This window comes from Struthio camelus, chromosome 8 (genome assembly GCF_040807025.1).
Source record: "Struthio camelus isolate bStrCam1 chromosome 8, bStrCam1.hap1, whole genome shotgun sequence".
In the NCBI taxonomy this organism is placed as follows: domain Eukaryota; kingdom Metazoa; phylum Chordata; class Aves; order Struthioniformes; family Struthionidae; genus Struthio; species Struthio camelus.
In genome coordinates, this window is record NC_090949.1 from 27,306,379 (window position 1) to 27,322,822 (window position 16,444).

The following is a 16,444-nucleotide window of genomic DNA, read 5'->3' on the forward strand; positions in this document are numbered from 1 at the left end:
AGAAGCTTTTAGGGAGAAGGTACAGCAGAATCATATGATTCCAGCAGTTTGCATTCAGAAACATAATGACTCCAAATATCACCAAGTCTGAGGAGGAGACAAAAAGGAATTGTGAAAAGCTTACAATGCTGTTTGGAAAACCAATGTTACTTCAATACGTAGGTCTAAAATAAATAATGTGCCAAATGCTGCACAGGAAAGCAAAAAAAAAAAAAAAAAAGAAAGAAAGAAAAGAAAAGAAAAGTTGACCTACTATCCTTTATCCTAGCTTGAAATGTTACTGCTTCCCATTAAACAGCAGCAACAACAAAAACAACACGAGAAGATTCCCCTATTTGGTAGCCCAAACGTGGCCAAAAGCAATGCATTAAGTGGTTAAGAAAAGTAGGTGTTTGAGAGTACATTTAAGATGATAGATCAAAAGCAATAAGCAAAGAGTCAGAGCTCTAGGGAGCTGGAACACTGTAAGACAAACATTTTGAGAAAGCAAAGGATGAATGAATTGGCGTAGCTGAATGAAGAAACCAGACAGAGGACCAAGAGGAAAGAGAAACTAGAATGCATGACTGTTAGCTCCAGTGGAGAGAAACAGAGAGCGAGATGTCAAAACAAAAGCCAGACTATGTAGTTTGACTCTAAAGGGAGACCTGGCAAGCAAAATAACAACAGTACAGACATCAGCAACGAATGCACTGAAGCAAACCTTTGGCAGTGTCAAAAGGCAGAGAGCTTGCACACTTGTATCATTTCTAACGCTGGAAGTAAAAAGATAACTCTCGTGCCTAATAAAAGAACACTGAGATCTTTTCACACACTCAGCTTTCTGCAGAACTAAATAAAGAAAGAAGTTTTAACACCTCATTTCGAGAGGACACAACCCAGTCTTCAACTCTCTTACGTTTAAATAGACATCTGTCACACTCAGCAGTCTCTAAATGACTATTTTGGAGGCTTCTGGCTGCAAGACAACAAGCCAATGTACTCTTCTGCCACAACAGGCATAATTAGCTATAGTGGTAGGACTGGAAATTTCCTAGTTTCCCTAGCCGTTTTCATTACCTTCAACTGTACTGAACTGGAAAAGTAAGACAGAATCAGTATGTCCAAAACTACAGTAACAGGCACTACAAACTGATACACTGAGCTTGACTACTTGATTAAATTTGTTTCTAAAGTTAGCTCACAGACCTCTGCTTGTTCAGAAATACACAATTTAGAAATCTGCAAAACCACCTAGTACCTCCGAGTAGTAACCTTCCATTTCTATTAAACACCTAACACACAGACGGCACCAAACAAAATAAATTAAATATTAAAACAGAACAAGCTGGAATCTTGGTTTGGGCTGTACAAGTACATTTTTGGACAGGAGGTGAACCGATGTTGCCAAGGAGAAAACCACAAGTACTGAAACAGCCAAGAACACGCAGATTAAGCAAGCACATTTCAGGACAAAGCTCAAACTTTTTCACGAGAGACCAGAGCTCGAGTGGCTAATAAAAACAGCCTGATTAAAAGAACAGGGGAAAAAAGCCAAAATCTACCTCTCAAGGCCACTTGTTTTTTCCCTGCTTCTAGACTGTTGAAAATTGAAGGGGAAAAAAAAAAAAACTATGTAAGCTAAAGTAAATGTCTCTTCTGCTTTCAAATCAATACAAACATTTTGATGTTGTAATAAAAAAATTTTTTTTCCTTTAAAAGTATTAACTATAAGAGGATTAAAATGATCTTATTTTGAAAGTTTCAGCTATTCATAGAAGATAGGCCAAAAATCCTGATGCAATCACAGCAGCATGGTTAGTCATCAGAACTCAGTCCGGACCAAAAGCCAGAGATCTATCTTCATTTCTTCTACCAAGTCAATTGCAGCATTGTTTGATTCACTGTCTCCTTCCTTGAAAAAGGCATGCATAGGTACAGTTTAATTTACAAGGGCAAACAAAAATTAACATGCACTATTCAGGAAGGAGTTGTAACGACAACCCTTTGTCGCATTCCAAACATTAAGTGCAGGCATGGAAAAAGAAAAGGGCAAGATTTGTTTTCCTTTAATTCTCTACATCAACAGCTCTTAGGGTTAGCAAGCTGAATTTATCCCTTTCCTATCATTCCATTCAATCAAAATTTAATGTTCATTTACTTGCCTAAAACCTAGAAATATATTACTGTAAATAAGACTTCAGCTGGAGGCACACAGCAACAACACGATTGCAACCTGTATCTATGAAATAAGCTTTATGGACATTCACCTATTCATACCCAGGTTTGAAATACTTCAAGAAATAAGTTTATTTTGTTGGAACCGGAAAACACTCCCAAGTATATCTGTGCAGAGTGACCTTGATAACTGCTTTCCTGTAATTATATTAGCAGAAAAAACAGAAAGCAAAAAAGTCCTAACAAAAGCTACATTTCTAATCCGAAGTCACAAAACTTCGGATTCTAACCAGAGCCCAGTTTAAGCTACGGAGCAAATAAAAATCTCTGATATTGCAAACTAACAATGACATAATTATCACACGCGCACAGAAGAGACAAAGTACTCTGTTGCTGGTACAGGCAGGAGAAACAGGCTCTCTCTACAATAAAACTTCTGTTAGGAGCAGATGGCTCTATCTGTAACGACAGCATTTTGAACACAAACTATACACTCAAAGTTCTGCCTAGAAGCAAGCTGTAGCCCCTAGCAAGGGGTCTCTTAAACAAACTTTTTCTTGCTTTCCCCACAAAGATACCAGCAGTAGTGACCCACAGATTAGAGGCCTGCAAGATTCCATATAAATAACTTGTTTGCTTCACTTTCTTTAAATCTGTAAAACAGGTATAAGGATCTACTCAGTGCAAGAGCTGTAGCACATAAGGATCTCTCCTAGTACAAAGTTTGCTCAAATTCTGTACAACGAGTACAGTTTTTGAGTAGCTCCTCAGAGTTTTTCGAAGCCTGAACTCTTCAGCTGTGCCCTAATGACCATTTACATTTGAGGATGCTCAAATACTCTATTGACAATTATAAAACGCAGCGCGATCCTCTATTAATAGCGTTGTGCAAAAGCAAACATCAAAGGAATTTTCTAGTACAGCTCAGTTTCTGAATTGTTTGGATGGCTGATAACTGAAATTAAATGAAGGAAGTGAAACTACAAAACACTTGTTAATTCAAGTGTATGTTTCCTGGGGTCAGGGAGGAGGAAGAGGGAAGAGAAAGCATTACAAACAAACAGAAGTTACTGGAAAGTATATATGGAAAAATCCCAGGCAAAAGACCAAGTCTGAGCATCATCCTTAAGGCAGCATTCAGTTCCCCTCCTCTCTCTTTCCCCATATCTTAACAGTTATGAAACTTGCATCTCCTTAGATGCAACAGGACTTCTAATAGTCCTATTGATCTAGACATATTTCCAGGATATCAGGAAGCAAAAGCAGAAGAAATGCAGGAGCTGGAGTTAAAAGTGTTTTTCTTTTTTGCTCAAAACCATGGCAAGTGGTCCAGTAGGCTTACAATTAATGTTAAAACATTATACACACATACATACACACACACATATACACACACACACACACACACACAATGCATATATACACGCATATTAAAAACACCATTACACATGCATGTGTTTATGCATACAGGAAGGGAGAGAAGGAATGAGACAACGTAGTTTGCTGTTTGCAGTTCAAGATTTATCTGCCTCTTATCTTACTTTCTTCTATCCTTGTGACATTCTAAAAAGGAGGAAGAGGTTACCATCAGCAAGATATTTAGCAAGCCTGCCTCAGAACATAGCATAGTTAAATACATCTGCCTCAGTGAAAATTAAAAAAACAAAAAAACAAAAAACAAAAAACCCTGTTCCTCAAGCACTATCACAGACTCAGAAATAATGAAACAAGTTCCCCTCCTAAGGAGAAGGGGAAAACGAATCAAACCCAACATATACTCTGTATTGCCAAGATTTAAAAAAAAAATAGTAAAAAAATTGAAGTTTAAATATGGGCTCTTAAAATCGTACACAGGCATTTAAGGAAACAGCTAAAATTTGAAAGTTTGCACATCCAGTTTGCACAACTGTTGCTCACTGCTTCTCAGAGCCTAGCCACCTGCATGCACAAATATAGACTGAGTGCCTTAAGTTAGGCTCACATTTTCAAGTCTCAGCTTCTGTCTTTAGATGAACATTTCTTTAGAGTCTCTGATTATAGTACTTTTAATTCTGTACTTTATTTTCTGTGACAACCCACCCTTCTCTCCTTGCCAAGCCAGACCTTGCAAATGAGTCCAGCAGCCTCCCTGTGCCTTCAAGCTCAGTGCTATGCTTACACAAGTTTTCACTGCTTGCCTCCTTTTGGGGAAAGCACAGACATGCTCTGGAGAGCTGTCCCCAATGTACTTAATTCATCTGGTCACGACCAAACCACAGCACGCTTTTCTCTAACTGCTATATCAGCACTTTTGTTCTGAGATGGAGCCTAGAAGGGCAGCTCACATCCCCACAGGCCAACACGTCTGTCAGCTTTCAGTTTCCCACAACTGAACATTTTCCTGCAGCTTTTTGAGAGTCAGTTCCACCTTTCTGTAATGCAAGGACCCATCTGAGCCTCTGCTATTTATTATTCTCATTCTGCACATCTAGATGACAGGAAATCACTCCCTTTAAAAAGATGCATCTTGGATGACTGGTCAAACCAAAGTGCACACACTACCACAGGAAAATACAAATACTGCACACAAATGCAGTAACTAAAGCTTCCTCTTGTCCTCAGAATCACTGTTGTGACAGGTACAGCAGCATCTTTCTATCTAAACGAAGCTATGACACAGGGAACCCTGCATACCACGGGCCTAACTTGGTGCAACCAAACCAAACATTAAGTTTAAAAATTCTCCGTTGTTTAGTATTTTTCCTAAAGCCCTAGGTCTTCGATCACTGCAATCAGACAAGATGGCTAGTTTTCAGTGAGGAAAAAGTAAATAGCCATGAGATGTAGAAAAAACTGGAAAGAAGATCTAACTTAAATAAATGCTTTTCATGTTTTTCAGGCACGCGACTTTACATATTTAAACACTTGGAACTAGCAATGCTACAAACCAGAAAGACTTAAGTGAAACTCCTGTGGAGGCCTGTTTCAATTTTGCTGGAGAGAGAACTAAAGGGTCAAATCCACCACATATGCCACAACATCAGGGTGCAAGAGTACAAACTAGAGATGGAATTTCAGCCAGAACACTAAATTTCCTGCCTCCTGTCATTTAAAGCCAGGCCCCCTTGTGTGATTTTAAATAGACTTTTTTGGTATGCGAAGCATATCAAGCTGTGTTTAGGACTGAAGTCTTTTTTCCTTTTAACTAATTCACAAAAATATTTGGTTCCCAAGGAAAATAATATAAACAAAGTAAAGAATATGTACTTTGTCTTAACCTCTGTGAAATAACTTCACTGTCTTAGACACACTGTGCTTTTATGTGTGTTACAAAATAATTCATGAAGTCTTAAAGTTATAGCATAAAGTTTAAACAGTATCAAGTTTTTTAAATACCTATACTACCTCCTCTTGTCTATGCACTTTTTAATCCTACTGATCTACTGTTCTATTTGAACAGTGTGATTTACTTGGTACATGTACCATGTTCAGATTTAATTTTGCATCTATTGGTGCATACAGATCAGTTAGGTTTATTTCTACCTTTCATAAGCCTTACTCTAATCTCATGTAGTAGGTACAATGATGTTTACCAGAGTCTGCAATTTTTAAGCGGCCATTGGAATAACCAGTCATCTAGGCTTGATACAAGCACTTCAGGAATTATTGGATCAGTCCACAATGAGACATCTTTAGCTGATAAAACAGCATGATGGTACTCACATCCTTCTAAACCTCATTCAGTCTTCTTAGGGTTGATAATACATTTTTAGTAATAATTGTCTGGATTCATTTTCCCCCCCTTTTTCATGCCTCCTTTCCCAAAAAGCACAGTTAGCATAGCCCTCCCCCCCCCAAAAAAAGTCAATATCATTGGCTAATTTAGCACTCTCCAGTTAATACTGCATGAGTGAATGCCTGCTTAGAGGAGTTACCTATGCTTCTTGACAAGGATCAGTGTGTTCCAGTAACGGTAGAGGAATGGGTCTCTTCAATCCTGCAACCTGGGGAGCATTAGATACATTAAGCCTTTCGTAAGTGCATCTCTCAAGTGGAAGAGATGTGCTGTACTCCTCTTAACAGGATGCATTAATTGGAAAAGGGATCAGACTTTGAAGATGCAATAGTATGATGCCTTGTATAGCACAGAGGAAGGAGGAAGTAGATCTAGTTATCAAACATCAATTTACGTTGGCTGAAAGCACTCTCAGTAACTGTAGAAATTCAGCTTACAGCCTGAGTGAACTTTTAAGGTAAAACTGAAACTGATAGCCCATACCTTGGGAGGGGTGCAAAACTAAATCCAAATATCACTCAAGTGTTGAAAAGTAATTTAGGTTTTTTAAATTCTGTTGTGACCAAAAGAGATGAAGGAGGGTGCTGGCACTAATAAAATTTTGTAAAAAAGATTTTAAATTGCATTTTAAGACAAAAGTTTAAAATGATACTTTGATACAGGTAATCTGAAGCATATCCTAAGACTTATGGCTTTAAAGATTTAGGGAGTTTCAAAAGGATATTGCTAAAGACTTGGTTTGCCATGTTAAAAACACATCATCTCAGAATATAAACAGAAGCTTCCTAACTTTTTGGCTATAAAAGTCCCTATTGCCTATGTCTGTTTCCTTTCAGCAAGACAGCTGCCGAGCAACAATGAAGGTGACACTTTCTGCTCTTCCTAAGTTAACGCTGGTGTCTATGCGCAACAAAGCGGAGAGCACAGTCAGCAGATTTATCTTTCTATACACATTCTGTATTTTTTTTAACCCCAAAAGACTGAGCCGATATTCACATGTGCCAGTAAGGAGGTACACAGTAACAGAGATGTTTTGTCTTGTAGGCTCGCTTTCCCTTTAACTCTATTCCCCAAAGTAGTAAGTAAGGCACTCCACAGTTCTATACATTTAAAAAGGACAGTGGGAGAATTAACAAGATATTCCAAAGGATCTATCTGTGGTGATTTTTCTGTGGTGAGATAATGAACGCTTCTTCTCCAAGACAGAAACATAAAGCACTATGCAGACAGTGAACAGTCCTCATAGACTTCTTATGTAATGCATTTGTTCTACTTTAGTGCTGGAAAAAAACACAGTTGCAATGAAATGGAGTGACTCAACTCACCTTATACATTACAGACTAGCCTAGTCTTCCAAACACCTGGGTTTTTCCTGCTCTGTTTAACCCCTGCTTGTGCTGCCATCACGCTTATTCTTCTCTTCAGGCCCTAAAGTGAGTTTCTTGCACAGTCCCAAGCCATTAAGAGGGAGTGCAGCTACTGCTGCATCAGACAAGGTTACCCTAACTCTTCTCTACAGGCCAAGTCCCTAGAATCCAGATGAATGGCTTCCCCTTGACCCTGAAGCAAGTATATGCAAGATTTGTCTCTTAATGACTCCAGTAAGGAAAAAGCTAATGAACCCAAGCAACCAAATCAACAGAGGAAATAACACAGATGTGCACTGGCTGGACTTCCAGACCTGTATCGAACAACAAAACAACAAAAGGGGAGAGGAAATAAGAGGAAGAGGTACTCCAGTTTTATACCACCGTTCTTTTTACCAAAGTGCGCCTTTCTAGGACTCAATATATTTAGTTCTAATACTGAAATCCACACTAGGAGCAGTACAAGATAACCACAACTTAAGGGAAGGACCTGAAATACTGAAATACTTTTTGGCAAGGCTAAACTTATCCTTCTGGTACTTGGGGTTTATACCTGGAAAGGCCCAGATTGCCTGTACACGTTATACATTCCAGCACAGCCCTCAGTACAGTGCCCCCTACCTTCCTACTCACACACGGAAGTACATAAAATGAAGTTTTAGTTGCACAGAGTGCTATGAAAAAAATCTGACCGAAGTAGGGGGAAAAAATACTGCAAACAAATAGAGATTTATTATAGCATTAATCCACAGGTCATGCTATTCATTGGCTCAAAGATCATACGGATCAATTTAATCTGCAGAATTTTCACATACTTAACGTTCCTACAAAGTTTAAACAGCAGTCCTTCTGAAGCATCCTAGAGCTGGGAGGCATTTAAAAATTTAGGTCAGCTGAAAGATCATAAACACGTTTAGGATCAAAAGGTATATTCTCAGAGCTGCCAGTAAAAACGTCCAAAAGACAGTTTGCACAGTTGCTTGTTTCGTTCCTCCAGAAGATCACAGCAGCTGCAAGGATCCACAACACCAAAAACCAAATAGCTTGCCATCCTGCCCAAAGCCTTCAGTGCTTTCAATACAGTTTATGTATGCAAATGAGATAAACTAATTTTTTGGACCAAATCTGAAGGAAAAGAGAGGATCAAAACATCTCTAAAGCTTCCTGCTCCCCCCCCCCTTTTTTTTTTGTTCATCTTCTGGGGTTTTCTTTTTTAGATACTACTGTGAGAAAGACTATATAAAACGCCCAGATTCCAAGGAAGATTTCAATATGTAAGGCTGGAAAGTGAAGCTTTTTTGGCTAATGAAAAGCGCAAGATGTTAAGGAATACAAGCTGATCTGGAAGCCTTTTATCAGTACGGCTTGGCTGTACACGTGCTCAGCAATGAAAAAAAAGTGAGTAGCATGTTTGAAGTTTAAAAAAAAAATGTGTCCACTATTTGCAAAGAATGGCTGCCAATACCAGATTCTTCTATCTCAAATGTATCTGGCAGTTACTAAAAATACCTGTATGGAATATATGCAAAAATACATCTAGAGACTTCTTTCCTATGCACTTGGGTCTTTTCAAACAGAAGACTTACAAACTGAAAAAAAAATTTCACCAAAACAGGAGTACATTTGGTGGAGAAGGAGCAACTTTCTCATCATAAGCACAGAGTTTTTAAAAGCAAGAAATAACTACATTACTCCCAGAGAGGGTGAAGATATTTTAAAAACAGTAATTCATAAACATGTAATAAAAAGCTTCCCTAACAATATCATACATTTGTTTTTGCTAGAAACTGGACGGTAGTATCCAACAGACAAGTATCACTATGTTTCTAAAAGCATGAAGTTTAGAGTCCCTTTATTTCTTTTAATTTGCTACTCAGTGCCACCTTTTACATAATTTTCATCTTCTCTTCAGTTATCTTAATGTTCAGGCTAATTGACTTAGCACTACAGCTGTTCTCTCTTGTGGAGGACCGCTGCCAGAGCCACCTTATCAAGGAACTAAGCCTGAGCTGCAAAAGGGGTAATACTGCCAAGGAATTGCTCTCAATACAGGTATGGAACGTTTACAGAATGGCTGGTAATAGCACCTACAATACCGAAGACAGTAAGCTCTCTAGGGTTAACAGGCTAGCCTGCTGTGATCATCAAAACCAACTTAAATATTTGCAGTGCTACTGCAGTAATACTAAATTTACTCAAACAGTATGAATCCTACTCATGGAATAACAATAGGGATTCCCATGTGCTACAGGCGATAGTGTGGAAGGGACAGGAAAGAAGAGTGTTCCTGAGCTTTTTACAACTCTCAAAAGTGTGCAGTTGCCTTCTGGAAGGAAAGGCATGTCTGTTATTTGATGTAATATAAAGGTTTAGAATAAGAACGCTGGTTAGGTGGAAAAAGCAGAGCAAGCTCCCGGCTGAAACAGTATTGTCCATCCCTACATCACTGGCCACACGTTCTGACCACGCTGACCTGCCTCTCTGCCTGAGAAAGCTCCAATGCACGTCAGATCGTACACTGAGCCCCGTATAGCTACAGCTTCAGACTGTGGCAGAGTATTTGTGCACTTTTTAAGCTATTCATCTTACTGGATGATAGCAATAAAACTTCCATGGTAACAATTAGCTATTGCTCATGAAGCACTGCAATTTCAAGGCATCAACACCTAATAACTTTTCCTATTCATCTTCTATACACAAGGCTATCAAGGCTTCCATTTCCTTCAGGAAGGAATTATCAAGGTGTATGAATCACTCTGTCCATATATATCTATCTAATTACACCAAAATGTTAGCCTGACCTCTCTCTCTGAAATTTACATAGACCTGTTTACCGGAGTTTGACAAATAGTTTAAGATTGGTAAAAAGGTATTAAGTGGCCGTTACGTGTTAGACTATATGATGAATTATGTGCTTTAGTGTCATAGCATAGACCTATACAACATGGAACCCACGAAGAAATTTGTTTGCCTGGGTTATTGCTCATGCATCCATTATTCCATGGCAAATGCACATGTGTAAGATCATACACTATTGCTATTAAGCTATTGCTGCTCCACAGTAACCGGCTTACAGCTTTACGTCCCCTGGAGTGTATCTTGTCTGGAAGCCTGGCAGCGGCTCATGCCTGGTCTCTGAATGCTCAGCAGCATGTCATGCAATAACTGACACCAGAGGCAAGTTTCTCCAAGTTCAAGGATGCTGTATGCAAGGAGATTAAGAAATGGAAGCTAACAGAGATTAGATTAGGAAGGTGGTCAGAAAATGCAGAGATTTGGAGGAGGGACTGAAATTAGGTTGGAGAGGCATACAACTTCAGCAGGAAGCACTGCAAACTCATGTACCTACAGAATCAAACCACAAGCCACAGATTAGAGCTGAATACAGAGAAAGGAATACACAGTTCCTGGTTTTACAGAAGGTGAGTGCAGCAAATCTGTGCCCATCAGCTCAGTATTGACCAGGACTGTAGTCCTGGTACAGTCTAATTAAACAATTTCATTCCTCTTTTGGAAAAGCAAAACCAAACCAAAAACAAACAGAAACTGCTTCTTGACTAACACTTTCAAAAACAAAAGCCACTTAGACAGGGAACAATTAAAACAATGTAAGATGCTGGCAAAAAAGGGGGGGGGGACCCAATGCCTAGCAAAAACTAGCAACATCTTCCTCAATCAAAAAACCTGCTCTGCATGTTCCTGTATGCTTAGCCTCCCATGTGTTTAAATAGGCAAGAAAAGGTAACTGTAACACTTCTGACTGCCTTCCAATAGTAAAGGGCTGTACATTTGCCACAAGATCTCAGTTTCTTATGCCATGGAAACATATATATACAAATAAACATGATTTACCCCCACCCCCTCAGTCATTAGTTAAGTCACGCTGCATCCCCTTTGCTTAGGTATATCAACCGCTCTCACTCAAAGCAGAAATTATTTTCTTACTATGCATATCCCAACAAGTAATAATTAGACTCCTTTCAGGACAGGTCCAGCATAGGCTAGCATGAAGAAGGATTTTCCTTGTAGTGACCCAGAGACCTATTGAGCAATTGGCCTTTGAAACAAAGTTTGATGTCTGAACAAGTGATACCCTGGCAGAAGTCCTGAGAGTGCTAGTTGGTGTCAGGCTAGAGTCAATTGTGTTGAGCAGGGACACGTTCATCAGAAACTATGAGGAGACCCCTTTTTCACCACAAGCTGAAAAAAGCCATAAGCTAATTTTGCTTATCCTCCTGGGCTATATTTGAACTGGTGACTCACCACATACATCTTACTAGCAGTTCCTTCAGACAGCCATTTCAGCCTCCTTCTCTAAGCTCCAGAGGTCATCTGAACTCAGCAACTATCACTGTGCACATAGGTCAAGTAGAAAAATGCCACTACTGCCGGCAGAAAATATAACTAATTCCACCTCTTGGAACATAAGCAGCTCTTAACATTTAAAAGCTCTGTAAAATGAAAGAACAGCTACTATATTAGACAAAACAGCATGTGGATTCCCTGCAACAGCTGCATACGATGGCCTTAAGTAGTAGTTTCTCCCTATTGGAGGCATTAAATGTTCAGCTTGGTCCATACAAGAAAAGCATAAACAATACGTGTACTTTTAGAACATGCCACTAAGGCTATTCTGTTCCTCAAAATTTTGTAGTGACTTTCTTTAGTGTAAACCTTTTCCTCTTTGGTCTCAAGATAATGCTTCAGGAATTGTGTTATTCTCAATTATAACTATGAGAAGTTATTCTTTGAAGTCTTTCAGAGGTTTATTTTGCTTGCCAAGAATTCAAAAATAGCTGTAGAAAGCAAGAAGCTCCAAAGTTAGCACAGATGCTTCCCCATGGAGAACTAAAGTTTCATTTTCTTGGGTTTCAGGGTAGGGAGGGATGTTTAAAAGGCAAGCAACTGGGCAGAAGAAAAAAACAGCACACAATCAGGAGGATCTGCCAAGATTTGTAAACTGAAACATTATGAAAGTTCATCTCTTCTAGGACATGTTTAGTGACGAGGAGGGACTTTAACCTCCCTGTTTTAACTGATCAGACGACCAAAAAGAAACTGGCACTAATGCTAGCAGAGCCTGCCTGAAGGACTCATTCTGCCACATAATGCCAAATCTTACAAATATTTCCTCTACTGAGCAAAGGAAAAAAAAAAAAAAACCACACACACACACACACACACATGCAAGCTATCCCTCTGTCCCTCTCATATCTCTCATATTCAACTTCTCCTCACACACATGCTGTATCTTGCTGATATTTCTGAAAGTGTCTTTCTTTGCTTTTCCTCTTACAATAGAAATACAGCCATTGTGAACTAGTCTGCATCATTCTAACACTACCTAGAATTGTAATTGTAGGATTGTCTCCCCAAAAGGCAAAGAAATTCATTGCCCATGCATGCACACCTATGCCTCTGAGTTGCATATGAAAGTTATAGGAAACAAAGGCGACATAGCATCCTGATAATTAAACGCTAGGCATTCTTGCAGGTATATAACCATCCAATCTTCTCATTTTATAATAGTTCTTGCCATGCATACCAGGAACTTGTTTTAATTGCTAATTAGTAACATACATGTTACCACTTGTTTTTTTATACAGGAGGGGGGAGGGTTAATCTTTTAATTGTGCAGTTCTACAAGATAGAAACTGTCAAAAATATTAACTGTAAGTTTACAAAACATAAAGAGTTTCCCCTCAATCATACTCAAACTGAAAAAGCAGAGGATGAATGTTTTATTTATTTTAACTCAAAACAGGTAAAATTACTATTAACAAAGAAACACTCCCTTTTTGTTTTTTCCTGAGCAGTTTACAGGGGATTAAACACACAATCCAGTGAAACTTAGACTAAGACTCCCGTGAGCTGAAAGCCCAGTTTCTCATTTGCTACCTAGATCCTAGCCAGGGTGTACGGTCAATGCAATAATTTCTTTCTGGGACCCTGATTAAGCTTTAATCTTGATGATATCCTAAAAAAGGGATGGTAGGGATTGAATATACTAGTATCACTCAACTAAAACATCCCTAATTCATTTGTGAAATGTACATGCACCCAGAGTATAAATAAAGATAAGATAAGCAAATAAGATTTAAATACAGTGCAATGTCACTGAAAAGATATTAGTTAGCAGCAGCTTAATGGTAATCCACGTCTCTCATTTAGAGCATGAGAATTTTATGTTCCTACTGTGATTTTTTTCATCCTAATAAGCACTTCTTATGAGCAGAAGAGATATACAAAGACTATGACTGAAGCACAATTCTGAGGCCTGATTCTGCAATCTTTCTATTGCAGAGCAAGTAGCATGTGATTACTTGACCAGTCATTATTTAAAAAAAAAAAAAAAAAAAAAAAAAAAAAACACACACACATACACCCAAAAACCCTATCCCTCAAGATGAGCAGCAGTTGCAGAGTCTGGACCAAGAACAACTTCATATTGAGCATGTATATTATGAAATGGTCTTACCTCAGTAAGTGCATGCAGCTGTCCTTGATGCACACAGACACCCATAAACCTACAAGAAACAAGAAAAGAAAAGTGGTTTGGGCTTTTTCCCCCCCTTCTTTTTTTTTTTTTTTTTTAAAAAAGAAACTGTATGATAATAAAAAGTATTGGCTGTGCCAAGAAAGGAAAAAGGGGGAAAAAAATAATCAGCCTCTCAGATACTGCATACCTCAAGCTTCATTATTTAGAAGTCTCAGCACAGAACAGTCATGCGCTCACACTACAGTACATTTTGAATTAACAGTTAAAAGAGCACAGGAGACAACTCAAACTGAGGACGGAGTTACTAATTTGACTACAAGTAAAGGCCAGCATATAATGATTTATGCAGAAAGGGATATTCCGAGAGTTCTCTCCAGTTCAAGGTATTGAAGCCAAGTAATCCAGCGTTGGTCTGCATGCTTGCATAAATAGCAAATTACTTCCTCTCTGCATTCTGTTGATTAAGCATAAAGATGCTTCCTCCTGTCCCATTTTAACCACTCAGAAATATGAGGGCACATATGTGCAGCATACATCCCTCCCTTCCCCACACTGACATTTTCAACATTTGGATTGAAGCAATTTTTATAGTATCCCACATATACAGATACCACAGAAGTTAGCTACGCTGCATGACACTCGGATTCCTGCTGTTAATATTAATGACTGCCACCCTTGATTTTTCTACACAGTGACACAGAACGTGCAATACATTTAATAATAGAACAAGTGAAAGCTCATCTCTACCACACACAAGCTGAACTCATAAGTGACAAAATGCAAATTAAGGGTAAACATCTCTCATTAAAAAGTTCAATAAAACTTAATTTGTAAACACCCTAGAGCCTTCAGAGCCCCTCCCTGCACAGTTAAAGCAGGTTAAAGCTGGTTATTTTTAAGTTAACTAATTTTCATTACATTGTTGAGATTTTAGTCTCAATAGGCAAAAATATGTCTGTCATTTCCACAATGTCCAGAAATTTCCAATTTGCAAACAAGGGGTAGAAAGGCATGATTTCACTAAATGTGACAGGGGAATCCCATAGAGATCTATTTGAAGGAAAAAGACCTTTAGTATCTGCAAATGCTTCCGAATTTAGAAAAAAAAAAATGATGCAAGAGACATGTAGTACTAGTTAAGCTAAGCCGCTTTTGAAGAAATGAATGATCCTCACTGTTCTCTTGTCCAACAGCTGACTGGTAAATGACAAGCAGCCCAAGAAAAATAACACAGGTAAGGTCCTTTGCGTAAGCTGAGCTGTGGAAATCTTTTTTTCCAAAAAAGAAGCAGGACTTGTACTCTAAGTCTGTTGCCTGCTCTCACCTCAGATAAAAGCTTCTCCAGATCATATATGACCTCTTCCATTTTTATGAACTCATTTTTATGGAAGAGATGGTGCAAATACAATTTCTCTTGTTCAGTGCAGAACAATGGAGCAGTACAAGGTGTTCAGGGAGGGGAAGGGGGGGTGATTTCAGCTGTCCCACCTACCCAGAACACTGCTGCTCCTGAGTTTCACCCTATAGAGCAATTACATAGGAACAATTTAGTAAACAAGTTTACAAATTAAGCTTCCTAAGACTAAGAAATAGAGACTCCTCCGAGGCAGAAATCTGTTTCTACCTTTTTTGCATTCTGATATAGTCTCTAGCTATAAAGCATGGTGTTTTACTCACAAGCAAAAATTTAGAAACAAAAAAGACAGCCCTCCTCTTAAAACATCTATCTCAAGTTCACTATTATACAAGTTTTGAAGTCTTGAAAATCCTATTCTCTCCTTTATGAAACATACTAATGATACAAAGTTAACATGGTACTGCAATACTTTCATTCAACTAAAAACTAAGAGTAAATATAAATACTATTGCTTTCATCTATATACCAACACTTCCTCTAGTAAAGGTATACTACATTGCTGTCAAATTAGGAAACAGTGTTTGGTATACAGACCAAACTTCTTTGTCAACACAGCTAACAAATACCTGAATTAGAGTAAACCTTCTTTATGGAGGATGTTAAAAACCAAATTGCACTTGGACAGCAGAAATTTCAGAGTTGAAGAGGTGATTATTTTACAGACTTAACTGGCCAATGCACAGCTTGCAGATGACTTTCCCCTTATCTAGAAGATCCTAAGATCTGGACACTTTCCCCAAAAATCTGATTCAAACATTTCACTTACAGATTGTTACATGCACTTTGTGTATTTTTCAAGAAGAGTTTTTCACTGTATTTGGCTTAATTCTAAAATATAAATGCAGCTAAGAATTTGAGAAATTTGTCAAAATTAAATTTCTTATCTCATCTTCACCAAATAGGAAAGACATCATTGTCACCAAACGACAGGTAGAACTTAACTTTTTCTGCTGGCTTATTTTGTTCAAAGGACAAATGGAAACATATTTATTAACTTTGTGAAGCTACAGTTAAGGCAGAGAACACTCACTGACTCAGGTTTCCAAGAGTAAGAGTTTAAAGCTCTTAAATATCCAGCTTTGCTACTGGGAAACAGCCATATATTTCTAACTTTAAATCAGAAATTAAAACAAAGCTCAATATCATGATCTTATTTAAAAAAAGCAGGACCTAAAAATGTATTTATAAAATCCACACACTTAGAAGTTATTACCCTGGGAAAGAGAAAT

At 38.3% G+C, this 16,444-nt stretch overlaps 1 protein-coding gene across 3 annotated transcripts in view; it reads right to left on the bottom strand.

Moving 5' to 3' along the window:
• The window catches only part of TESK2 (testis associated actin remodelling kinase 2), a 79,566-nt gene that overhangs the window by 31,290 nt on the left and 31,832 nt on the right, over positions 1-16,444 (bottom strand). For all 3 annotated transcript variants that reach the window (XM_068952968.1, XM_068952969.1, XM_009680940.2), the window contains exon 4: positions 13,778-13,826. In XM_068952968.1, coding sequence (XP_068809069.1) covers positions 13,778-13,826 — 49 coding nt within the window. The remainder of the gene's footprint in view (positions 1-13,777; positions 13,827-16,444) is intronic.